The 26,561-nt window shown below is 39.1% G+C and overlaps 1 protein-coding gene across 1 annotated transcript; it reads right to left on the minus strand.

The window, feature by feature from the left end:
* Positions 1–932: 932 nt before the first annotated feature.
* On the minus strand, positions 933–26,015 carry rhoab (ras homolog gene family, member Ab). Its single transcript, XM_020920225.2, has 5 exons — positions 25,880–26,015; positions 12,373–12,530; positions 9,921–10,041; positions 4,505–4,635; positions 933–2,858 (listed from the first exon to the last, which is right to left on the minus strand). The coding sequence occupies exons 2-5, from the start codon at positions 12,526–12,528 to the stop codon at positions 2,685–2,687; spliced, it is 582 nt and encodes a 193-aa protein (XP_020775884.1). The 5' UTR covers positions 12,529–12,530; positions 25,880–26,015; the 3' UTR covers positions 933–2,684.
* Positions 26,016–26,561: the final 546 nt, after the last annotated feature.

Consider the following 26,561-nt stretch of genomic DNA (forward strand, 5'->3'; position numbering starts at 1 on the left):
TTCTAGTGTAACTGACTCGTCGGCGCGCGGGGATTACGTGGTTTATGCGGCGGTTCTTAGAGGCTTTTTCTAACTGTCGCTTCCTCGCAGTTCGCACAAAGTTTGTTGCGATGGCGGACGAGAATCCACGACCAGTTCGCCGAAAAAGAAAGTTCATTTTTGAGGCTGCTGAAAGAAGAAGAGAAGGAGAAAAGGAGCGAAGCCAAACTGAGGTGATTCTTGGAGATTTCTTCCAGCGATGGCGCAAATGAAGCGGACGAAGGGTCTAAAAACTGACGCGTCGATCGCTAAAATATTTCTGAACAGTAATTCTGAACGCGCACTGGATGTAAACAAGCGTGATTTCTAGAGTAAAGAGGCAGGAGGAGATGTTTCTACTGAGGGAGCTGTGGAGGAGGAAGGTGGTGTCACGCAGGCACAACATTTGAAAAAGGACTGTCGCTGTATTTGTCTTCCCTTCAAAAATCCTCTATACAACCTTTAAATCTGGGGTTGTCAAACCTGGGGATACCCTGTTATTCCACTTTGTGATGTCACGTAGTGGTAGTTTTCAAGTTAACAGCTTCGTTTTACCTTTTGCTCAGTAGAAATTGTCAATTCAAGAGCTGAAATTATCCAGATGATTTTAGTTAAGGTGTATGGAATTTAAAAGCACAATGGACACTCCCTGTATGACATGACATCACAAGGTGGAAGAGAGCGTTTTATTTGAAAGAACTCAGCCGAAATACGCAGTGTTTGTGCGTTAAATGTGTGAATGAAACAAAACACAACACCAGGTTTGTTTGTGATGAAGAAACATTATAACCTTGATCAGGAACTAGTGTAACTGGGCCCTTTAAAAATCCCCGAGTGCATTAAAGGTTCTCCAGTTCATTTGAGGTTTTATCGATCGGTGCTGCTCCTCTGACCACAACAAAACCACACGTCACTTTTATAATACAAAGTCATTTATTACACAAACCGAAGCTAGTTTACAAATACGGACCCCGTCGTGTGCGTCAAGTTATTTACACTTTGCATACAGCTTGTTTTTTTTTTTGTTTTTTTTCCATTTCACAAATTTAAAAATACAATAAAACTTAAAAAGGAATAAAACCGATTTGTACATAATTTTTGCCAGATGTTTTGTCAAATCACAAACGGAAATAGAACCAGCACATTCCAGATATTACAGCATTTGGCAGGTTTGATTGACAGGTGGAAGTGACCAATCAGAGGAGATTAAAATTTTGTGGGTGAAAAAAAAAAAAAAAAAAAAAAAAAAGGCCCGGTAAAAGCACAGAAAGTAACCAAAAAGCGGACACAGAACCACCTCCTATTTTTAAATACTGATAGAATTTAAACATTTAATCTTAAAAGTGAGAAATAAAAAATATAAAAACTAAAAAACAAACAAAACAAAAAAATCTGGAATAGGCTCCGCCCCCCCAAAAAATTTAAAGGCGTCAAATCAGGACGAAGTCTGAAGGAGGAAAAAAAAAAAAAACAGAAGAAAAGAGAAAGATAGGACAAGGTAATGGTAGACTCTTAACGCCAATAAAAGGGTATAAGGCAGTTTCAAATTACATGCAATTTCAAGATGTTTTTTCCACCAATTTTTAGTGAAAATTGCTGATTTTTTCTTGGTTTACAATCCACTACAGAAGCTGGTAAACTACAAACAGCGATTTCATTAATTCTGCAATTTTGACCAATATTTTGACCAGTATTTTGACCTATATTTTTTTAGTGCAAACCTTTCACCCTTCCTTTTTCTCTCCCAATATCTGTAAAATTCCCTGTATAAACTGCACTGGCTGAAACAGCATCTACCTAGACTTTGCATTTGAATTTGAAAACACTAAAACAGCGCTTTTTGTCCCGTCTCTTCTGGTCTTCCGTACATGCATGAATCCACTCGCGTCACTTGGAATAATATTTGTTAAAAAGTCCTTAAATGATTCCGAGTCCTCGTATTCCGGGTGAGTCGAGATGTGATCCACCTCCTTGGGTCTAGTCCTGGTTTGAGGCCGTCTCTCCGTGACAGAGGAGGATGGAGGTAAAGATTCACTCGCGTCGGCACGGGAGCGTTTTGAAGACACAAAAACGGACATTGAACTCAACTTTTACGGCGACTGCCATCTCATTTTATTTTTTTTCCAAGATTTAGCTCGAATCCACACTGATCCACTAAGATATTTAAAGATGCACTGTGTAACTTTTTGTTTGGAGGGGCTGTCAACTTCTCGTTTCTTTAGGAGTGTTCCGCAGTACGACATTAAACAGCTGTAGTTTACATGTTTTAAATTACATGTGGTTTTAATGCTCAAATAAATAAAAAAAACAGAAAAACGCAGGAATTTGGACTGTGAGCGGGGTCGCCTCTCCACAGATCTGACCTGTAACCTTGGTCTCGTTTTGTATACATGAAGATTGAAAGGTTTAATGCCATACTGTGAAACATTACAGACGAAATGATAACAAGCATTTGACAGACTCTCCACCAGAAAAGTTACACAATGCAGCTTTAACTGGTGAAACTAAAATGTCCCAAAGCGCTCAGAGTGTGACAGAGTGAATCCTCTCTCCTCTCTCGGTTCAGTTGAGCCGTATACATCGTGTGGTACCCCCAGTAGAAGCCCTAGTCCCAGGTCTGAACCCGGGTGAAAACAGTCCGGACGCAGCAGCTTTGTGCGGTGCGTTTAAAGGAGCGCACATCTATTGTTCTTCTTGCCGCGGCGTGCCGTCAGCGCCGCCCTGGTGGCCATCTCGAACACCTCCCGCACGCCGTCCTTGGTCTTGGCCGAGCACTCCATGTAGCCGAACGCCTGGATCCGATTGGCCATTTCTCTGCCCTCCTCTGGCTTCACTGGCTCCTGTTGGATGGAAAAAAAAAAAAAAAAGTTGTACATGTCAGGTATTTCAATTGTGGGAAATAATGTTACCGTATTTTCTGCACTATAGGGCGCCTCTAACCCCATCAAAAAACGATCCAGAGCGCCGTATACGCGAATCCACTCTGGTGTCCCAGCACGACTTCAGTAAACTACAAAGCCGCACCACCCGCAGCCACACTCATCACTCAACGCGGAAGAGGAACGGAACGGAGGAACGAACCGAAAAAGCGAGTGCAATGTGCCGCTTCTAGACACGACTGAACAACTGAGTCACTGCGAACACGCCGACAATCCAGCGATCCCAGACAGCACCTCCCTACACGCCACAACTGAACAAAGCCCAGAGTCACCGTGAACGAACAAACAAAGTCCGACTGACCCATCCAACTGTTGTGTTTGTTTAAAGTCCGGGGCGGTTTATTTGTGAAAAAAGTTCGAAAATAAATCATTTAATGACAGCGCGTTTTATAATCCAGAGCGTCTAATAGTGCGGAAAATACGGTACATGAGGCTACAAAAAAGTTAAATCTCAACTAACACTGCATATGTTAGGATCATTTGTAGTTTTACAGTCTTCAGCTTTACTCTACCCTGTGTCAAGAATTATAAATAACTACAGATGTGACAATAACCAAAATATTGTGATATCTGTATCGCCAAAAGTCTCACAGTAATATCGTGGACTGTCACACCAAATCGAATTACAAGTTTCTTTGCTTAGATTCATGGTTTTATTGTAGCAACAGCTTATAAACATCTGAAACTACATTTCCCATGATTCATTTCAGCGCAGACAACATGAAGAAATGTGTTTTTTACTTGAATTCTTGGGATTATGACGGAAATAATTGACACCAAAATCTTGTCAGGCTATTTTAAAAGCAAAAACATGTCCCATTTACAATTATATCAGCCTCTTCAAAATATCGCAATAAATATCGTACCGTGAGATGCAAATCGTGATAATATCGTACCGAGAGATTTGGATATCGTTACATCCCTACAAATAACACAATATAAATGCAAAAGACAATATTTAAGATTCTTCTAATAAATGAAGAACTTATTTTAAACTCTGTGATTAAAAACAACTATCACACAAAGATCTTATATGACGCAAAATTGACTCTTGTGCGATTTAAGACATATTATAATGTTGTTACCTCATCAAAAACAAACCTGGAGTTGTGTTTTTTTTTCTGTAATTACAAAAAAACCTGGATCTTGACAAACGTACTTCATATTCAGCAAAAGCCAAAAGCAGATAACAGCTCGTGGTTTCCTTTTCTGTACGCCTACATGTGTTCTGTCACAGCAAAACACCTTATTCAACTTAAATTTAAGAACCTAGTAATGCTTGGGTTTGCAGAACAGCATTTCCTCAGAACCGAATGAGGTCACTGTCAATAAAATGATGCAGCGGTCAGTTTTGGTTTAAAAAAAAAGGGAACAAATATTTGCGACTCATCGAGATATTCTCAGGACCATCATTTTCTTCTTTTAAAAATTTAGAACTAGACAAATTTAAAACGGCTTTAAATGAAAATTGTGATGCGCTCATTCCCTGCTGTTGCCCCGACGACCGCTGGAGAGTATTCACGTTAGTTAAAGCCCCAGTGTGGTACCTGTTTCATCTTGGCCAGCTCTCTGCGCGTGTGCTCATCGTTGCGGAGATCCTTCTTGTTTCCCACCAGAATAATGGGAACGTTTGGACAGAAGTGTTTCACCTCCGGAGTCCACTTCTCGGGAATATTTTCTGTCAGGAAGAAGAAAAAAAATACCAATGAATATATATAAAGTTTGGGCTTTCATTGTGTAACTTTTCTGGTGGTGGGTTTGTCAAACGCTTTATATTCCACGGAGATATTATTCCTTTGTCTGGATTGTTTCACAGTACGTAAAATGTTTTTATCTTCAGGAAGACCAAACCAGACCAAGTAACAGGTCAGATCTGTGGAGAGGCGACCCTGCTCACAGTCAGAATGACAGTTTTTCTAGGTATTTTTGAGCTATAAAAATCAACAGTAATTTATTAAATGTAAAAGGTACCGCTGTTTAATGTCATATTCGGGAAAACTAAGAAGAGCAGTGACATATCCACAGAAACAAGAAGGCGACGGACTCCCAATCGAAAAGTTACAGTGCAACATTAACCCTAAAACCAAAAAGGTGGCCTGTGCCGAGCTGAGCACAACGGGACAATTGGCTCTATTCACTCTTACGTCACAAAACCGTTTGGAAACATGCGGATGACGACTTCCTTTGGGCTCTGGTGACAAAATGGCCTGGTTTTCTTCATCTAGATGTCATTGTATTCTTTCTTTTTTTTCTTTTTATAAACTGTCTTATTTGTGTATTATATAGGGATGTAACAATAACCAAAATATCGTGATATCGTACGGTCAAAGTTCTAACAATAATATCATGATATAACGAATTACAAGTCACTTTGTTTAAAAAGAAAAAAAAGATAGAGGGAACTACATGATCCTTTTCTCCATTTTAGTGTAGGCTACAAGAATAAATAACAGTTCTAAGCACTTTTAAGTCTTAGTTCTTTGGATTAAGTCTTGTCAAGGCGTTTTAGAGAGGAAAAAGTTGCATATTTACAGTTTTAGCTGTTTAACCACAAAATATCGCAATAAATATTGTACTGTGAGATGTATATCGTGAAAATATCATACCAAGAGATTCCTAATCTTGAGCCTCCCCAAATATCTTGAGCTTTCCCACCATATAGCAATAAATATCGTACCGTGAACTTCATACCGTGACGATATCGTACTGTGAGACTTGGATATCGTTACACCCTTAATATTATAATTTGTCTAATAAAAAAAAAATTAAAAAAAGATGTCATTGTAGTGTTCTGTTATGTTCAGCAGATCAACAGATAAAAACATCGAAAATGCGATTAGAGTCAAGTCCCCCACGGAAAGGTTTGGCAGGTTGTGACGTCGCTGCTGAATCCACGCTATTATCACATGCCCAGTGCCCGTAACTCCACCGGAAGTCGTCATCCGGATGTTTCCAGCGTCTTCTGGTAAGCGTGAGTAGAGCCAATTGATCGACCATATGGCACCAAGAACACCGTGTACCGCCCACTGTTGATACTTTGCAGTTCTATCGCAGTGGGGGAGGTTCTACACGTCTCTCTTACGGTGAAATGTTTAGGAGTATCCATGGTGACAACACACAGACAAGTAAACGCCGTCCAAAAAGTTTTAAGATTGTCTGAAAATTCAATGGATTTAAAAGTGGATTTAATCAGCACATTTTCAGGAGTCTTTTATTTTCAAACAACAAAAACCCTCAGACAGAGCAGAGCCTACAGTTAGCATCACACCCGCAAGGAATGTAGATGACCTAAGCTGCAAAGTATTTTAATATTTTGAAATACCCGAGCATTTAAAAACCCACAGCACCTCGTCCCATCTGCGCTGTGAGCCAAACGCCCGTATTCGCCTCGTCATCGACCGTAAGATCATGAGGCCGAATTTAAAAACACCACAAAACCACGCACTGAAACGCCCAATGACTTCCTTTGTTTTTACACAGAGAGACGACAAAAGGCTCCCCACAAAAGCAGCCGTATCTGGGATCCCCTCAATCAGACCTCGTGAATGGGCCCAAATTATCGCGCAATTACGTTTTAGGAAAGTGGTGCTTCTGAGATTTAAAAATAAAAGCTCGTATGGAAGTTCGAAAGGAACAGTCAGCGAAAAAGAGGCTGAAACTCAAAATGTACACGTCTCTATGTACAATAACCCTTAGAAATGCGATTCAACTTGTTTAAAAACGTGGCAACTGAGGGCCTGTTTACACGAGAAACGACAAAATATTTTAATGTAAGTGCCTTTTGTTTAGACGGTGATGGCGTTTTATTGGTAGCCAGGTTGGTGCCACCTAGTGCCTCCGCTCAATTTCATTTCTCTTCAGCGCCTAGGTCAGGAATCGAAATACAATAAACGGCTCGCAAAAACCCCGGAAGTACAAGTTCGGGCACCAGCCAATCAGAGAAGAGCCAGTGTTGTCAAGGAGTCACAAGATCGAGGATTTAAAGCTGGTATAAAGAGAATTTTTGGTGAATTTTATCAAGGGGAAAGACGTTATTGGCCTTTTTCCCTACGGGATTTGGGAAAAGCTTAATATACCAGTTATCCCCGTTAGCGGTGCATTACATACGTCACGACCAAATAGCAGCGATTGGTTAAATGACAAAAAGTACCTGCCTACTGTCGAGCGAACGAATTCAATCGCCGCGAGGTCAGATGGTTTGTACGAAATGAAACGAAGTAAAATCAGGCTGATGAATCTGGCTACGTTTTTGGGGCTTAAAGACGCAAAAACCTGAAGCCACCCTCTAAAGCACAGGTGTCAAACATACGGCCCAGGGGCCAGATCCGGCCCTCCAAGACCTTTAATCTGGCCCTCGGCTGATTTTCTACTAAAATATTTTAATTATATTTTCTATTAAAATCTTGTTAATTTTCTGTGGTGTTTATCACAGCAGCGTCTCCAGCGTCTCTGTACGTGGCCCCTCCCACCAGAGCAGCACAAATGAAGACTTGTCTCTTTCCAAACGCTCTTAAAGGACGATCGTTTTGACTGTTGACCCTGACACCCTCATCAGCAAAATGTCAAAAATGAGAAAAGTGGACGCTGAGTGCAGGATTTTCCAAAAATTGAGTTATTCTTATTTGCAAACAAGTTCATGTTAAAACATTGTGTTGAAATTGTATTTTTCTTAAAGTTTCAGGTTGTTCATAATATAATAATATTTAGTAAAAGAAAGAGTTCATCAATTTAGAAAGATTTCTGTAATAGATTTGTGTTTCTCTGTACCAATATTTTAACTTATTGTTATTTTTGGGGTTTATATGACATGAGTTTTCTGATCCGGGCCCTTTGGGATCAAAGTAGGTTGGATACGGTCCCCGGACCAGAATGAGTTTAACACCCCTGCTCTAAAGTATAAAAGTTGAAAACGCTCTGTTTCCATCTACACTGTTGAAAACGCAAAATTCTCGGCAGATCTGTTCACTTTACATACGCTTTTCTGTCACATACAAACATGTCGGTTCATTTCCACGCGTCGAATTCTGCACACTTTTGCGCCCCGAAAACTCTCGTCTAAACGCGGAATAAAAAGTGAAGACGCAACACCACTTTTGTGTCTTCTGTTCAGACCGTCATCATAAACGTAGCCTGATACTGCACTGCTCTGTCTAAAGCTCTGTTACTCAAGTTTAGCCTTTAATCTGGGCTTTGTTAAAGCATAATCTGACCATAAAGAACGTTAGGTGAAGTCTTTCATTCATAACATTACAGAACACAACTCTAGTTTTTGCTGTTGTTGTTTAGAAGCGGAACCATGAACACAGAAAATGTAATCCTACGCTTTTAGACTATCTTACAACCCCTCCCTCGGCGTGATAAAGGGTGAATCGTCTTGCTTCTATCGTGTTAGCTGGCGGTGCGGGGTGGGGACAACAGAGGCATCATTTCCTCTTTTCGAAGTGCTGACTCATGGACAGGAAGAACCAAATGAACAAACGACGGCAGAGGAGAATAGCACAGGGCTGATCGCATTATCATCTGAGAGAGGGAAAGGAGGAGGAAGAGGAGGTGGCGTCGTGGTAACAGGGATGACGTCGGGACACGCTCCGCTTCATGTACGGTCACGGTGCTTTGGTCGATTACATGGATCATAGCAACACTGATTGTGAAAACCAGCTCTACGCAAAGTTTCACTACAACTGGAACCGATTTGTTGTTCCTCCGGCTCAGTGGCGTTTAAACTTTTCACACAAACACCGAGGTCATTTTTGGCTTTCCAAGAATCACTGTGACGTAAACACAGATTTATCAAGCCTTCATTATGACTAAACCAGATCCCAAAATTGAAACCAAAAGAGATTCCAGTAGTTCTAAAAATGATTAACCCAAAAAAAGGACACAAACATGAATAGATTTCCGTCTAAATAAAAATACTAAAACCATGAATCAAACGCAGGATATATACCGCAACGGCCAGGCTTTACTTCTTTTTTATAGTCTACTGCCAAATCTGATTTACTCTTAGTGAAAATGTAGTGCAAATTAAACTGGTAAACAACCATAAACCACAATTTTTTTTTAAACTATGGTTCAGAGTTGTTTGCATTTTACACCATTATCAGCCTCAACTCTTCCACTGGTCCCTGAAAATGTTTTATATTTATTATCTGTTGTTATGAGAAAAAAGTTTTGAGTGTGCGCGGCTCCAGACCTCATGTTTCTAACCTCAGGATCAATCCATTCACTATTCCTCCTCAAGACGGACATCTTAAGTTTACAAATGTTTACCCCTTGTGTCATCGCTTATAAAATATTTCACTTGTGTGCGACTCTTTGAGCAATAACTAGGGATGGGACGAGATACAATTTCCACAGTACCAGATGAGACACGAGATTGGATCTACGAGAACGAGACAAGATGAGATTTTGACATTATTTATAATAAATTGAGCAACCCAGTTTCCAATTTTGGCCTCACCGTTTTTGATTTACTTTATTTAACATTTTAGATGTCACTGTAGCGGTGTTTTTTGGGACTACAGCTTCTCAAAAATGTAGCTCACCGGTATTTAACTCCTTTTTCAATCCAATCTAAACGTAAAAACAAGGGAAAAAAAGCTCACGAGATCATCTTCAGCGTGTGTGTACAATCTTATCCCTAACAATAACCGATAGAAATGAACTTCAACATGGTAGTTTATACTCACTAGAGGCACTGCTCTGTCTGAAGCATTTGCTCAGGTTAGACTTTAATCTGGGCTTTGTTTTAACACAGTCTGACTATAAAGAACTTTAGGTGAAGTCTTTCTCTAATGACAAAAAAAGCTCAACAAGATCACGAACGCTGAAAATCTGTTCTGTCCCATTCGACAGTGTTTGCCGATGTGTACATTGCGTTTCCTTTGATCCCACTGGGTTGGATATGCCAGAAAATATTCCTTTCGTCTTCTTACGCGTGTGTTTTTGAGTGCGTGTCCTTACCCAGACTGTCGGGGCTGTCTATGGAGAAGCACATGAGGATGACGTCGGTGTCTGGATACGACAGAGGCCTCAGTCGGTCGTAATCCTCTTGACCAGCGGTATCCCACAGAGCCAGCTCCACCTGCACAAACACCACAAACACGGATGAACAATAGAAAAATGACCGCTTTAAAAAGACTTGTACGCTATTTTTTTCAACGTATCTGAGCAAATTTTGCCTCGGCCCGGTACAGATTTATTGTAAACAGCTCTTGAAGTCAAAATAAGTCCCCTGTGTACCATCTAATGCATCTAATTAGAGAATCAGGAGGTGCGAGGTTAGCATGCTGTCTCTGGATATTCTGAAAAGTGTTTAAAACTCTTCTGTTTAGCCGTGCGTATGAAAAAAAAACCCCAAAACTCTTCACTCTTCTCTTTGAATCTTAATTTTATGATCATTATTTATGTTTTTATTTGTTTGTATTGTGATTTTAATGTGTTTCTTTTTCTGTAAAGCCCTTTGAATTACTTTGTGTATGAATTGTGTCATAAAAATAAACTTGTCTTGGCTAAAATTGATTCGTTTTCAGTCACACTAACCTTGTACAGTAGCAGAATGTCACTGTATTGTTAAAAATAGTTTTAGGTTTCATACTTCCAAGATCTGTCTATTGTACAGGCATTAATAGTGTCGTCACCTCTCGTGTCCCAGAAACCGTCGAGTTTGATGTAAATGAGGAAACTAAACCAGTTCAAACGTCCCAGAAGAAAAAAAAAAAAAAAAAAAGAGGGCGAGAGTCCAAAGGGAGACCAGTCAAGACTACATTTCCCACAATCCCACTGACCCGGAGGCAGGTCAGGGCAAGTTCTATTCATGGTTTTCGGCTTCGAGTTTCTGGCTCATATCTGAAGGACTTCTGCTTATTCAAAAAAAAAGACATAATATTTTGTTTTGTGTTGTTAAATGCCATGGCGACAGGTGCTAGATTTATCTGAAACCCCGTGGATTGAGAGGAAGAGTTCAGAGAGGCCAAAACCGCACAGAGCAGTAGACGTTATTGTGCAATTAATGACATTTTTTATCATTTTAAGTAAAAAAAATCAAGTTGTTTAAAATCGTCTCTGATGTGTGTGGGTTTTTTTTTAAGTTTTAGACTTTAATCTGAGTTTTGTTATAATAAAATCTTACCAAAAAGAACTGAACTACACTGAATCACAACAGGTGAGCTGCTTTGTGCTTAGGGCTGGGCACCATTAAGAAGTTGCCACAATATGATTCATCTCTCGATACAGTGAGCTTTCGGTTCGATACGATATATTTAACATTGATTTGATACGGTTCAATAAAAAATAATGGCTACTAAATGATGTCTGTGATACTAAAAGTCTTTGTTAAACCACTTCTTGTGCAAAGTTAATATAAAACATGCCCATTTTAATCCTCAAAAACAGTGAATATGTCAAGTTTCCTTCCTCTCAACAAGCAACAAAAGTGTAGAGCTGTAACAAAATACATTTAAAAAAAAAAGATACCAAAAAATACTCTTGGAAATATATCGATACAGCAGCTTAAAATATCAATACTGCATCGTATCATCACATTAAATGATACGATATATCGATATGTTTGCAAACATTTGAGCTGTTAAACAAATCTCTCACAAATAACATTACAGTCCCAAGCTGACTCGCATTAGACAAGTTTTTCAGTCAGTCACTCTCACTATTTTGGTTGAAAATCAAAACACCTAAACAGGACCGTGAACACTCGCATTCAGGATGTGTTTACTAATGTGTGTATTGCGTCTCCATGGTAACTACTGTACATAATAACACCAGAGACAAACATGCAGAACCCCCCAGCGCAAGGTCACTGCAAAATGTGAATATGCTTCGTTAGATGGCAAAATGTATGTATTGTTCGTGTTCAGGAAATAAATATTAAAAACTAAACGATGAACTACTCCAACAAACTGTATCGATGACACATTGTGAATCATCAGGAAGTGTTTACGGCTGCTGTGTTCAAAAGAAGATGCGATTAGAAAGGAATGTAAACTAGTCGTACAACCTAAGAGCAAGGAAAATAGTTTCATAGTTCTTGATATGTCTGGCCTTTTGTTTGAACTTGTTTAGATAATTATATACAAAATGCTGCCGGGAACTGATCCAAAAGTGTCATTGCTATGTTGTTGTAGTGTCGTCACGGTACAAATATTTCAAACCTGATTTCTATATAAAGGAATAGACTCGATACGGGTTTAGAAACCACAGTGACAATTAAAAAACACTCAGGTTACTTGTTCTGATACAGCTCTAAATTATTCTAAAGCTATTTAAAAAAGTCCAGTTCTTTTCTCTCCTGTAAATGTGACCGTTTAGCATCGATACTTGTTCAAATTATTAAAATAAGTATGTGATTTTCTATACTTTTTCCAGGTCTGTACGATGCTGTGGCGCAGAAGGGTCTCACCTGTTTTCCGTCCACCTCGATGTCGGCGACGTAGTTCTCGAACACGGTGGGGACGTACACCTCGGGAAACTGGTCTTTACTGAAGACGATCAACAGGCAGGTCTTTCCGCAAGCGCCATCGCCCACGATCACCAGCTTCTTACGGATCGCCGCCATGTCTGTCCAAAACAACAGAATATTGAGTTGGTATTGCAGTACTTAACAGCTTTATCATATATTGCAATATTTTCCCAATATCGTGCAGTTTTAATTAGAAGATCGTACAGATATGGTTGGGTGAAAAGGTCTGTAGGGTAAAGGGAATTTTCAGAAGGCTATGACCTGGAGCTGGACTACAAAACAAAACATTTTATATAGATATTTTTATATTTATCCCTATATAATCAAACTATTCAAGGGTACAATTTAACAACACCAATCTAGTGTTGGGAAAAATTGGAAAATCTCTCAAGACTGTTGTCAAATTGGTTACAGCAATAATGAAGCAAAGGTAGACACCAGTCTAAATAATAATTGTATCTAATCCTGAAATTAAGAAAAACTAGTCTTACTTCAGAATTTCAAATCAAGATGAGATGTACAGACATTTTTATATTTGATTCCAATTGACAAAAGTAAGGAAAATTTCTGTTCTGCCTGTTCTCGATTTAAAAAAATTCTTAGTTGACTAAAGACATGCCCTGTCGATCTGTAAATCGGCAAAATTTCTCAAACCAATTTCGTATCTGCACTCGCGAGACAAAAAACTGCACAAGATTTCAAGTGAAAACCGCAATTTATACAGAAAGAAGCAGTATATGTAAATAAAAAGGGTAGATTAAACTCAGGATTCACTCCCAAATCAGCAAACTTTCACCAATTTCCATCTTTTCTTTCTGCTGTTGTCTCAAATAAATCCTCGTTTGCCCAGAGTTAGGAAAAGACACCCTGACACCTTGCTGTTATTATTATTTTATCATTATAATTCTGCTTGATTTGCTTATTGTTCATTTTATTTCACTGTAAATGTCGTTCAGCGCTTTGGTAAGCTTTGGCTGTTTTAAATGTGCCGTACAAATACAGCTGATTTGATTTGGTAAAGACAAACAAAGTAATAAATCAACCAACAGAAATTATGGTTGACCAAAACTCCTTCGACCGGACTAAACAACCCTAAAATATCTGCAGTCATACCAGTCAGGCCATAAGAAGATTTAACCACAAAAAAAAGAGATGTAGAGAGGTAAAAAGTCAAGGTTTTGTTAAGAAGAATAAAAAAAAGAAAAGGACTAAACCAGGGTTAAACCGGGACAGATCCATATTCTATTTCAGCTGGGTGATTTGGTTGTGTAGCAGCGGCGGTACATGACATTTTCCTGATATCACGCGGTCTTAAGATGAGCCTGTGAGAATACAAAGCCGTGTGCAGCGTTTCCAGTGGAGCTGCCAGACTGCTGCTTGTTGCTGGGTGTGAGGGGGAAGTGTAGAAGAGGAGGCGTTCACAGTGACTCACACTCACTTTGGGCCGATTCCACTGAGCTCTGAGCGGACCCAGATTGGACCAGTGTTTAAGAGCTTTGGTGTTCACGCTAATGATCTACTCCCAGCTTTTGTTTGGGGGGGAAATGGGGGAGCTAAAGCAATTACATTTCACGTTTCAAGTTAATAGATACGCATTATGGCTGGAAAAACTACCAGACTTTACTCTTCTTGTATAGCAAGTCAATGTGGAAAGGACTAACTAGGACATTACAAAAGATGAATAACTTGTTTTCCACAGAGATTTCAAATGTTTTAAATGGCCGTCTTGAACTAGAGGTTGTTTATTTGCAAAGATAAATTGTAAAGATTTGGACAAACATGTTCTGAAATGTAATCCTCGTATTAGTCCGTCAGTTCATTTTTCAAAGGGTGACCAGATTTTCTCAATAAAAACTAGGACATCCCCATTTTTTTGGTGGCATGCAATAATAAAATTGCGTAACAAGCTTCCTTAATTACACAGTCGTTTCACAAAGACCATTCATGACTAACACGTGAGCCAGTATAGTCACATTTTCTTTGTGTTTTGGTCATTTTTAAGCAGCTTTTCTGTATTTTATCTAAACAAATTGCAATTTATACCGCTCTTTACTGTTGGCAGGGGTCAGATCGGTCAAAAATTGAGACAACTTTGACATTTCTTGTATAAAACCGGCACAAATCTGCTGGGACAAGGGACACAGGGCTCAAAACTGGGACTGTCCCGGGAAAATAAGCACGTCTGGTACCAGGAAAATGTCATGTACCACCGCTGCTACTAAACCAAATCACCCAGCTGAACTAGAATATGGATTTGTCCCACTTTAACCCTAGTTTAATCCTTTTCTTTTTTATTTTTATTAACAAATGTTTGACTTTTTAACCTCGACCTCAAAACTCAACCCCTCTTTATTTGTGGTTAAAGCTTCATATTACATTGGTATGTAAATAAGGACATCTGGACATCCACATTTTTCAGTGTTTTGGATGTACTGTATTTTCCGGGCTACTGGGCGCGCTCTTAAGCCTCCAACCAAAAACGTCGAAAAAACGACCTCGCGCCCCACAATCCAGAGCTCCCCATACACGAATCCACTCGAGTGTCCCAGTACGACTTCAGTAAACTACAAAGCCGCACGCAACGGACAGCGAAAAACACGCGCAGCCGCACTCATCACTCTACGCGGACGAGGAACGGAACGGAGGAACGAACCGAAAAAGCGAGTGCAATGTGCCACTTCTAGCCACAACTGGGTCACTGCGAACACGCCGACAATCCGTTGGTCCCAGACAGCACCCTCCCTACACGCCACAACCGAACAAAGCCCAGAGTCACCGTGAACGCCACAAACAAACAAAACCACTGACCCATCCAACTGTTGTGTTTCGTTTAAAGTCCGGAGCGGTTTATTTGTGAAACAAGTCCGAAAACAGACCAGTCTATGACAGTGCGCCTTATAATCCAGAGCACCTAATAGTGTGGAAAATACGGTATTTAAAATGCGAACTCCACATCCTACTGAGACATAAATCGCAAATCTAATCATAACCATAAACATGACTGGAATATTACAAATGGATACTTTTCCTCAAGTCGTTCAAGCCTTGTATAAACTCATCTAGACTAAGGATTATGCACAAAGTGGAATCTGAAGCATGTTTGATTTATGTTAGACTGCGCTTGTGTCCAGTAGTAGGTGGTTGTGCGTGTGTGTGTGTGTACGTGTAGGTGTGTGTGTTTATGGGTGGGGGGGGGCTGAGAGGGGCTCTACTTTTTACGGCTCTCATCATTGCTCTCAGCAGAGGACAGTTTACGACACACAGTTAACCCCTGACTTATTACCGCCGTTACGACTCGCTGACGGGAAGGACCGCGTCGAGATGGCCGCGGGTGTCACTGACGGGAACCTCTGCGCAGGTCCGTGGGTCTGAAGAGAGTCCATTCTAAGCGTTAATGTGATTCAGTCTCGAGTGCGGTGATGACCGAACCGAACTCGGATTTCTAATAGATGATGCTGCGGAAGATGGAGGCTGGAGCGTCTGTTCAAACACTGGTCGCTTTGTTCTTTAAACTTTACAAATCAAAACAGAAACTAAGAGTATTAACATCGAGCCATTTTTACATTTGGCATTTTTAAATAGGGATGTAACAATAACCGAAATATCGTGACATCGTATCGTCAAAGTTTCATAGTTATGGTGCAGCAAAAGCTAAAAAACAAACAAAAAAAAACACACAAAAAAACTACATAGACCATGATCCTTTGCTCCATTTCAGTGCAGACTACAAGAAGAAATAACACTTCTAAGCACTTTTAAGTCTTTGGATTAAGTCTTTCAAGGCATTTTAAGAAGAAAAAGTAGCATATTAACAAAATACGGCAATAAATATTGTACTGTGAGATGTATATCGTGAAAATATCATACAGAGGGACTTGGATATTGTTACATCCCTAATCGTGAGCCTCCCAACCATATCGCAATATCGTACCGTGAGACTTGGATATCGTTACACCACTTTTTTAAAATAATAAAGCTTAAAGTGTCTGGGACCATTATGCCATTTTCTGATCTGGTCATAATGTTGTTTCCTCATCACAAACAAACTAAAGTCGTCTTTGTTTCATTCCCAAATGTTTAACACTGAAATCCTGCGTATTCAGGCTGTTCCACCTTTTTTTTTTCCCATCACAAGTTCTCCACTGTGTTTTTAAAAGCCACGCGCCTTCACCAGAATCATTTGGTTAACTTCACCCCTGGAATTGCCAAACTCTACTCAACAAAAGTTAAAAAAAAGGTAGGCTTCAACTTGCAAACTACCACTACATGACATCATAAGGTGGAGCACAGCATTTTGAGCTTTGGAGATTTAGACAGACTAATAACGCAGGATTACTCAAAACGTGTGTGAATCATACAACACCTTCAAGTATTTTGGTGAGGTAACAACATTATAACACGACTTAAAGCTCACAGGAGTCAATTTTGCGTAGTATAAACACCATTAAACATTCACAAAACTCTTGATGGTGATAAGCAGCTCAGGGGTAGAAGGCGACGTTGCGAATCTCACCTGCCCCTTCTTCTGTCCATGTTTAACGACAGACAGATCAGTGCCCGGTTTAACCCCTGTGTGGACACTCTGGCTTTAGAAATAATGAATCGGCTGTTAATAGAAAACCCCACCCCCCGTGACTCACTGTTGCCAACCGGAGTCTGATGCAACGATTCAGATATTTGGTTATATTTAATTTGGATCTCTCTCTGTGGGGCTTAAAAAGATCAATGGGTACGTGCCTAACAGTGCCGGGTATCATTGAGAAGTTGCCGATACGATGTTTTTTTGGTAGGGATGCAACAATAAATGAAATATCGTGATATCGTATCGTCAAAGTTCTCACAATAATGTCACGGGCCATCATAAAATATCGAATTACAGGTTTCTTTGCTTAAATTCATAGTCATGGAGCGGCAATAACTAAAAAAACAAACGGAACTACATAGACCATGATCCTTTGCTCCGTTTCAGTGCCGATTACATGAAGAAATAACAGTTTTAAGTGCTTTTAAGTCTTAGTTCTTTGGATTAAAGTCTTGTCAAGGCATTTTAAGAGGAAAAAGTAGCATATTCACAGTTTTCTTAACCTCCACAAACTACCGCAAAAAAAAAAAAAAATCGTACCGAGAGATGCATATCGTGAAAATGTCAAGAGATTTGGTCATTGTTACATCCCTAGTTTTTAGATACAGTGCACTTTTGATTCGATATATTTCAAAACTATTCGATGCGGTTCCGTAAAAAGTAAAGTCCAAATCATGGCTGTGAGTCTTTATTAAACCACTAAGTATGTGCAAAGTTAATATGAAAAACCAAAAAACAACCAATTTTACTCATCAAAATCGTGAATATGTCAAATGTATTACATAAACAAGTTTGAGGCAACTGTAGCGCTTTCACAAAATAATTTAATAAAACATACCAAAAGAGATACTCTTGGCAATATATCGATATCGTGGGCTGTTGTATCAAATTAACAGATGCGATATATCGATACTTCAGTATTTTTCCACACCCCTAGTGCCAAACTGTTCATATTCACTATTGAACTGTGAGTTTCCTGAGGGTCTAAAACAGGAAACAGCTGCTTTCATTTCTAACAGGTGCTTGTTCTAAACTACAACTCCACACAAGGATTAATGTGCATTTCCTTCCTGATACACAAACAAACTTCATCAGAACTATTTCTAAGTTCTTCAACTCTTGCATACCATAAAAAGATTTGTAATTTGATGATTTTGCAGCCGTGTTATTGACTTCACTTACATGTAATTCCATAAATACCTAAATGCTTTAAGACAAGTTTTAAAAAAAGCACGGTTTTATATATAAACTTTTTCAGTGTTCAGGGCATTATTGTGAAGTTGTGAGTAATGGTATATTTTAAGGACGCACCGATAAGATACTGGTGCTGGATATCGCTGCTCGTACTGAAAATATCATGTTTAGTCGATATCCCATTTGGGTGTATAAATTGGTTTAATAAGACAATTAACTGGACAATGTAAAAAACAAAAAAAAAAACTTGTAATATTTAGGCATGTAACAATATCCAAATCTCATGGTTCGATATTTATTGTGATATATTATTGCTAAACTGTAAATACGTTTTCCTTTTAAAATGTCATAATGCAAAAGAACAAAGAAAGAAGATTTAAAAATGCTTGGATGTAGCTCCCTGTTTTTTTTTTTTTGTTGTTTTTTTTTTAATTGCTGCACCATAACAACTATTTAAGCAAAAACTTGTTATTCGATATAATGCGACTGACCATGATATTATTTTGAGACTTGACGGTACGATATCACGATATTTCACTTATTGTTACATTCCTAGTATAATTTTTGACAAGCTCTTCTGTTTTATTTTAAATGATAAATCACTAAACGTAATTGGATATTTTTTTGGCTTCAGTAGCATTTAATGTTTAAAAGAAATCAATGAAAATGACAGTTTTTAGTCTCTGCCCTGGTATCGCTCGAGTTCGTCAAATATCTGAAGTCATATTATCGAAATCAGTATCAAAACGGAAAAAGCTGGCTCGGGGCGTCTAGTATATTTCATAATTTGCTCATCCCTCCCACCGCTAAGTCGTTCCATTTTCCAATTACAGACTTTTCATATTCCTCCACTAATTTTTTTCATTAAATACGCTGCTCCAGTCTGGAATAACAAACGACAAAGATGCTTTCTAAGTGGGACAGTGTTGTCAGGACGATTAGCGTGGTGCGTTCATGACCTGAGGAAAATAAAACACTCAAAAAAAAAAAAAAAATCGGGGGCAGTCACGGCCTGGAGCTGTGGGTCACGGCGGCTGGTACCACAGACCAGACTCCTGTTGTGCCCGTACGGAAGCGCAGTAATGAAGTGAGCGGGTGATTAACGTCGCGGTTATGTAAGCTTTAATTGTGACTTGTTTTCCTTTGATTGGAAATGTTAAATTGGCTCTAGACTAAACACGGCGTGAATCAGAGCAACGCCAACAGGAAGTGCGCCATTAGCTTTGACTGGAGCGAACCGTCTGACCCGGAGTTCAAAGCGTGGTCTCGACGAAGCGCAGCGAGGTGATAAGGGAGGCTATGAGATCATGGGGGAAGAAATCAATATAGAAAGTGTCAGAGAGGGCAATTCGAGCTGTTGGCATTGTGGTGACAGGGTGGGGAAAATGAGTAAAAGAATATACGAGTTCAAGGTTATTTTAAGTAATATTTAAAGGCGCACTGCATAGATTTTGCGGTGGGGGCGCCGCTATTTTCTCAACTCTATGGAGAGAGTTATTGCTTCCTTGGAACGTTCCATGTTATAACATTAAACACATCCATTAGTAGCGTTTCATTATGTTTAGGGATGTAACTCTAACCAAAATATCGTGATATCGTATCATCAAACTTCTCACAATAATATCGTGGACCATCACAATACATGGAATTACAAGTCTCTTTGCTTAAATTAAGAGGGAACTACATAGACCATGATCCTTTGCTCCATTTCAGTGCAGACTGCAAGAAGAAATAACAGTTCTAAGCACTTTTAATTCTTAGTTCTTTGGATTAAGTCTTGTCAAGGTATTGTAAGAGGAAAAAAGTTTTGTTTGCCTCCACAAAATATCACAATAAATATCGTATCGTGAGATGTATATCGTGAAAATATCTTAGAGAGATTTGGATATTGTTACATCTTTAATCATGAGTACAGTGAGGTTCATGCTGTGATGATATCGTATCGTGAGACTTGGATATTGTTACATCCCTAGCGTTTTTTCATTTCAAGTGTTTCTATTGCTCAAAAATACAGTAATTCTTTCTGTGAATAGGGGCGCCTCTCCACAGATCTGAACTGTAATGTAGCATAGTGCTGTAATGTGCTTGTCTCCCTCATTATAGATGGGTTTAATCAATACTGTGGAGTAGGGGTGTGCAAAAATATCAAATTATTGGTATATTGCATCATTTAATGTGATGATACAGTATTGTTATCAGGGGCTGCTGTATCGATGTATCTCCAAGAGTATTTTTTGGTTTATTTTACTAAATTATTTTGTTACAGCGCTGCAGTTCTTGTCGCTCGTTCAGAGGAAGGAAACTCGTTTATGCAACAGATCTGATATCTTCACCGTTTTGCTGATTAAAATCTTTGTGTTTCATATGAACTTTGCACAAGAAGCAGCCTCGATTTAGCCTTTATTTTTTAGGGAACCGTATCGAATCGTTTTGAAGTATATCATATCGAATCGAAATCTCACTGTATCGTATCGGCAGCTTCTTAATGATACCCAGCCCTTACGGTGGAACATTCTAGACAAAGCAGTAACACTTCCATGGAGACAAGCAGGTAGTGGACCCTCAGAAAAGTTGTGCAGTGCATATTTAGGTTCAAACTGAATGTGTACATCAAAAATATTAAATTTTGTGGCTCTGGTAAATAAATTTGATACAGCAGAGGAACCAACTTTACAGGGCTGCACCGTACATTGCAACAGAACCAAGCCAATTATTTCAATAAATGGTGATCACTGGTCTTTACTCTTTATAAAGTTTGCCTTGTTGTTTATACCTCTGAAGTGAGATTTTGTGGTCAGTCTTCTCTCAAATCCTCCGGACGTGTTAAAATGTGCAGCGTGATCTGAAACCTGCTTTACGAAACATAAATCGCAAGTCCATCGTTTTCACAGCATTTCAGAAAATGTGTTGTGGTTTTTTTTCCCCAAACTGTGCAGCTGTACTTCTAAACCAAAGTGCCAGTTCACAGAATGTTCTTGAGCGTCTTTGTGAGCTGCTGTGAAACCTGTCTCATAACTGTATGACGCTCACACTGCGCTGCGCCCCGCCAGCTCGCACCTGTCACTCAAAATGAACAGGACTGATGGATTAAAGCTGGCACAAAACACACTCAAATATCAACAGAAAAACAACTTTAACCACAACATTAACACTTTCCTGCGATATATTTTAAGATAAAGATGATATTTTGTTTCGAATAGTTAATTGCTTTGGACTAGATTATTAGATTTCCATCACTTTGAAACCAGTGGATGGGTTAATCTTTCCGAACATGAAACCAGGTAAAAATCTACAGGAGGATCCCAAGCACTCACTCACTGTTGGGGAGCGAGCAAAAATATCGAAATATCTATACATCGTATCGTTAAATGTGATGTGTATCGTGGGCTGATGTATCGATATATCACCAAGAGTATTTTACTAAATTATTTTGTTACAGCATTAGTTTTGTTGCTTGTTCAGAACTCGTTTATGCGACACATTTGACAATTTTCACAGTTTTTATGGTTTAAAATGTTTGTGTTTCATATGAACTTTGCACAAGAAGTGGTTTAACAAAGACTTTTAGTATCACAGCCATGATTTAACTTATTTTCATTGAACCGTATCGAATCAAAAGTGCGCCGTATCGAGATATCGGCATCGTATCGGCAACTTCTTAACCCAACTCTACTCTCGGTGTCCTGAATGTTGCTTCAGTGGTCTTAAACGAGCGGTATAATGTAGAGAACAAACTTTTCTTTATGAGACAATTAAGTCCTAGTCGACTAAAAAGGCGCAGCAAAAGCTCTCAACACCATTAAGTATCACTATGTCTTTGACCCAAACTGCACTCGAGACTACACCCACGCAGCAGCCAAAAACTATTCAAGCAGAAAAAGTACAAGGAAACTATGTATTTAGATAAAGACAGATTAAACTTGTGAATCATGAGTTTACTCTGCCGTTTTACATACAAATACCAAATCTTCAACTCAATTTACTTCTCCTTTCAGCTGTAGTCCCAGATAAAAGCCTTATAATTTAAATAAAAATGACTTAGTAAACACAAAATTTTGGTCAACTAAGACTAAAAAAAATAAAATGACTAAAAGCCTAGAGTCCTGTTGCTTATTGTGATATTTCCTGTAGCAGTAAATCATTCTGCAACATTTGCCATGGCGATAATCCAGTCAGCTAAGGATTAGGGCTGGGTATCGTTAAATGGCCGATACGATACATATCTCGATACACAGGCCACGGTATGATACAAATCTCGATACCGTGCACTTTCGATTCAATACAATATATTTCAAACTGACTCGATACGGTTCAATAAAAAAATAATAATGATGGCAAAATCAAGGCTGTGCTACTAAAAGTCTGTTAAACCACTTCTTGTGCAAAGTTCATATGAAACAAACATTTTAAATAATCAAAACAGTAAAAATCTGTCACATAAATGAGTTTCTTTTCACTGAACAAGCAAACCTGAAGCGATGTAACAAAATAATTTAGTAAAGTACCAAAAAAATACTCTTGGCGATATATCGATACAGCAGCCCACGATATCAATACTGTATCACCACATTAAACAATACGATATATCGTTTTTTGGATATTTTTGCGCACCCCTACTAAGGATGTAACAATATCTAAATCTCTCGATACGAAATTTTCATGAAATTCATTGGGATATTTTGTGGAGGCCAACAAAAGTGTGAATATGCGACTTTTCTGTCATAACGGAAATAATTTAGATGAACAAATGTTTAATATCAGTTATTTCATCATGTAGATTGAGACTGAAACAGAGCAAAGAATAAAGAATGGTATATGTAGTTTGTTTTTTTAGCTGTTGCTGCACCATAACAATGAATTTAAGCAGAGAAACTTGTTATTCAATATATTGTGATTGCCCACGATATTATTGAGAGACTTTTAACGATATATCACAATATTTCGGCTATTGTTAAACCCCTACTGTGAACCCTGCTGTGAAACTATTGAATTACCTGAAGGCTCCACGCTATAACCACCACCTCCGGCTACGATGACAGCGACTGTCTTTTCATGTGATCTTCCCCCGTCGCCGTTGTGAACATGAATAATATAAGAGCTGATGATTCACCGTTTGTCATTTAGAAAACGCTGTATTCCAAAGACAGCTGCCGTACGCGACAAATGAGTCAGGCTTCGGATGCAAACTTGGCTCGAGTTTAAATTTTGACACCTCAATAATTTTTGGAAACACTGAGGCTTTTGTTAGAAGATGTGAAAATATGAGAGAAGACGTGTTGAACCCCTCCCTTTTTTATTCGACAAAAGGTCATTGGCAGTAGAGTCAAACTACTTGAGAAATTAGCTGATAATCATTAGTTTACCATCACCAATACTGAAGTTAATACAGCTTTTTAACTGGGGCAGCAAAATATAATTCAATGTCAAATGTCCAGAAAACATTACAATAGATTTTTGCTCCATACAGACCCTAAAATGTAAAATAAAATATATATCGAGTTGGAGTATTCAAGGTCTTGTTTTAGTGATGAAGTTGATTTAAAGACAAAGATGTTTTTTGGGTTTTTTTGTGCTGAAATGTTTATAAAAACATGCGTCCTAACTCTTGAGTGGGCTTGCATCACCACAAACATGACTATTTGGCCTGGAGGAGGGTCACACCTCCTACTCATTTCCATGGAAATTTTGTTCCTTTGGCCATAACACTGCAGAGGATGACAGAACGCTTATTTCCAGAGAATGTATGGTATGGTTTTAACTTTCTTCCCAACACTAATTTAACATATTGTGAAGTCTTTTTTAATTCTTTTCTACTTTGTCCTATTAGTTTGAGCATTGAAACTTGTGAAGAACTGGCAAAATCCTGCCAGAATAAATACACTTTTGATGCCTGTCCTTCACATATAAATAAAAATGTTGAATTTATTGGAATGCTTAATCAAAAAAACAACAAAAAATGTGCCAAATCTTAAGTGTTTGATACGTCTATACAGCTCTGGCCAGTCTCCTGTAAAAGTAAACAGATGTCAAACCGATTCAATAGAAAAAACAAACACACTCCATTCCACATAATCTATAGATCCAGGTCACAGGAGGGGACGAACAGCTGGGCGCGGAGCAGACAGGCCTGGGGCACAGAATTCCCAGCGAGCACTCACTCAAACGCCATTTGGCCCAGAAAGCATCTCCCCCTAGACACCAAAGCTAAGTGAAACATCTGCAAAACTACTAACGACAAAGACACGGCCAACAAAACGGCACTAAAACCTTTGGCGTTGAATTCAATATGGTAAACAACAAGGTCCGTCTCATTTTTAACCACAGAGTTTCAGTAAGAATACATACCTACAGACTGCAATAGGCCATGCTGTAAATTGTATGTTCGGCGTAATTGCTCATTGGTATGTGGTTTCACTGCGCAAGAAGAATTTTGGAAAGTCAAAACATGAAAATAAGGGTCAAGAGGCCATGAATTAGAGCAAGTTTCCATTACATGCTTGCCGTATGTATGAAATGTCTGTCAGAAGTCTTTCCATAGCTATGTAAGGTTTTGCCGTGGAGTCATTTTTGTCGCAAGAACTGCAGGGTTTTGGCCAAAAAAATTGCAATTTTTGTATTAAAAAGTGATAGAGTTGCGATATACATGTAAAAAGCAGGAGTGCACATTGTAAACAACTTGAGGATCGTAAAAATTTAAGAGAGGAATGTAAAAAATAAACAAAAATTCCACGCATTTTAGACTATGTTTATAGAGATCTAAACTACGGGTACAACAACAATTTCTATTTTAAAAAAAAGTCTAGTTTGTTCCTTGTATTTGGCATTCTATTTAAATAATTTCAGACTTTACGATTTGATAATTGCGCAAACTTAAAATTGCGATTGCGATATTGCGTGCAGCCTTGATCTCTCCAACTCAAAATGCAGCCGCGCGTTCGTAAAATGGCACGTAAAATGCAACGCCCGTAGCTAAATCTTTTCTTTCACGGCGTCCTCCTGTAAAAATCCGTAGTTTTTAAAAAGTTTAAGCATCTGAGCAAAGTCAAAGCTTGTTTAGAAGCGTGTTGCCTCTGGGTGGGTCCCCAGAAACATGGCGTCATCACAGCGGCAACAGATGGCCGTGTGTCCGCAGTGCAAGAAAGGGTGTGTGGCCAGCCTCCAAAGTCCCAGCTCCCACCGAGAAAACCGCCTTCAAACCACCACAGCAAGAAAGACACGACAAAACAAGACCGTAAACTCAAAATACACGCCGGGTTTAAGGACGAAAAACGTGCCAAATGTGGACGAAAGGCGTGCGTAAAGTATGGAGAGGTTTTACGCAGAAAGGGCTTCATTGTTCGGTTAGGGCAGGTCTCAAGGGTTAAATTGGACTGAAATGTTGAGTATTTTCGGGGGGTTTTAAAGCACGTGGAGTGAAATAAGGCGTAAATACATTTCCAGAGAGAAGTACAAGAAAAATCGAGGCGTTTAAAAGCAGATAAAACAGCCTTACGAGTGCGGAAGCGGCGTTCGTATCGAGGTCGGAAGGATAACGGTATGTTTAGCTTCGAGTTAGCACGGCCTCTCCGCGCTGAAATAACTTAAAATAATCAATCTTACCAACCTGAAATTGTCTTAAACCCAAAGTCTAAACAGTTAATAGAGTGTAAACATAAAATGGAAGTAGTTTACCTGTAGTTTACGTGTGTAGGAGCTCGTTTTTCGCAGGATTTCGCCGGAGAACACTGGCTCCTTCTCGGTCTGTCTGGTACAATGAATTAGCTGAGGCTCGGGAGCGCGCCGCTGGGGGAGGGGTGGCGGGCGCGAGCACTGGGCCACGCCTGCGCGGGCACGAGACGCACCGGACCGTAACTTTTCAAAAAATGAACAATATAAACAAACAAACACGGGCTGTTTTTTTGTTTTTGTTTGTTTGTTTTGTTTTGTTTGAGGGTTTTAATTGACAGTTTGTTGTAAGGAAGCCAATCAGATCAATAATATGTGGGCGATAAGATGATGAACAGCGCGCTTGAAGGAAATTCCTATTCCCACTTCCACTTCCCAATTCAAATTACACAAAGGAGATTCCAAGCTCCAAAACAGAACAAGAATTTACTGAGCATCCTGCAAGAAATGGGGCTGTGTGCACTTGCAATCAGTGTAATAAATGTGTAAACAGGAGCAAAGCCAAGTTTGAAGTATAAGATGGAAGAGTTAAGTTCACCACTGCGCTGGCACAGTGTTTTTAAATGTTATGGTTATTGTTGTAGTCAGTGTTGGGGAGTAACAGATTACAAGTACCGGAGTTACGTAATCAGAGTACAAATTATGAGTAACTGTATTCGGTTACAGTTACTGTTTCAGTGAGTGGTAA

Source organism: Boleophthalmus pectinirostris, unplaced genomic scaffold (genome assembly GCF_026225935.1).
Source record: "Boleophthalmus pectinirostris isolate CB_2022bp ecotype Guang Dong unplaced genomic scaffold, ASM2622593v1 HiC_scaffold_8, whole genome shotgun sequence".
NCBI lineage: Eukaryota > Metazoa > Chordata > Actinopteri > Gobiiformes > Gobiidae > Boleophthalmus > Boleophthalmus pectinirostris.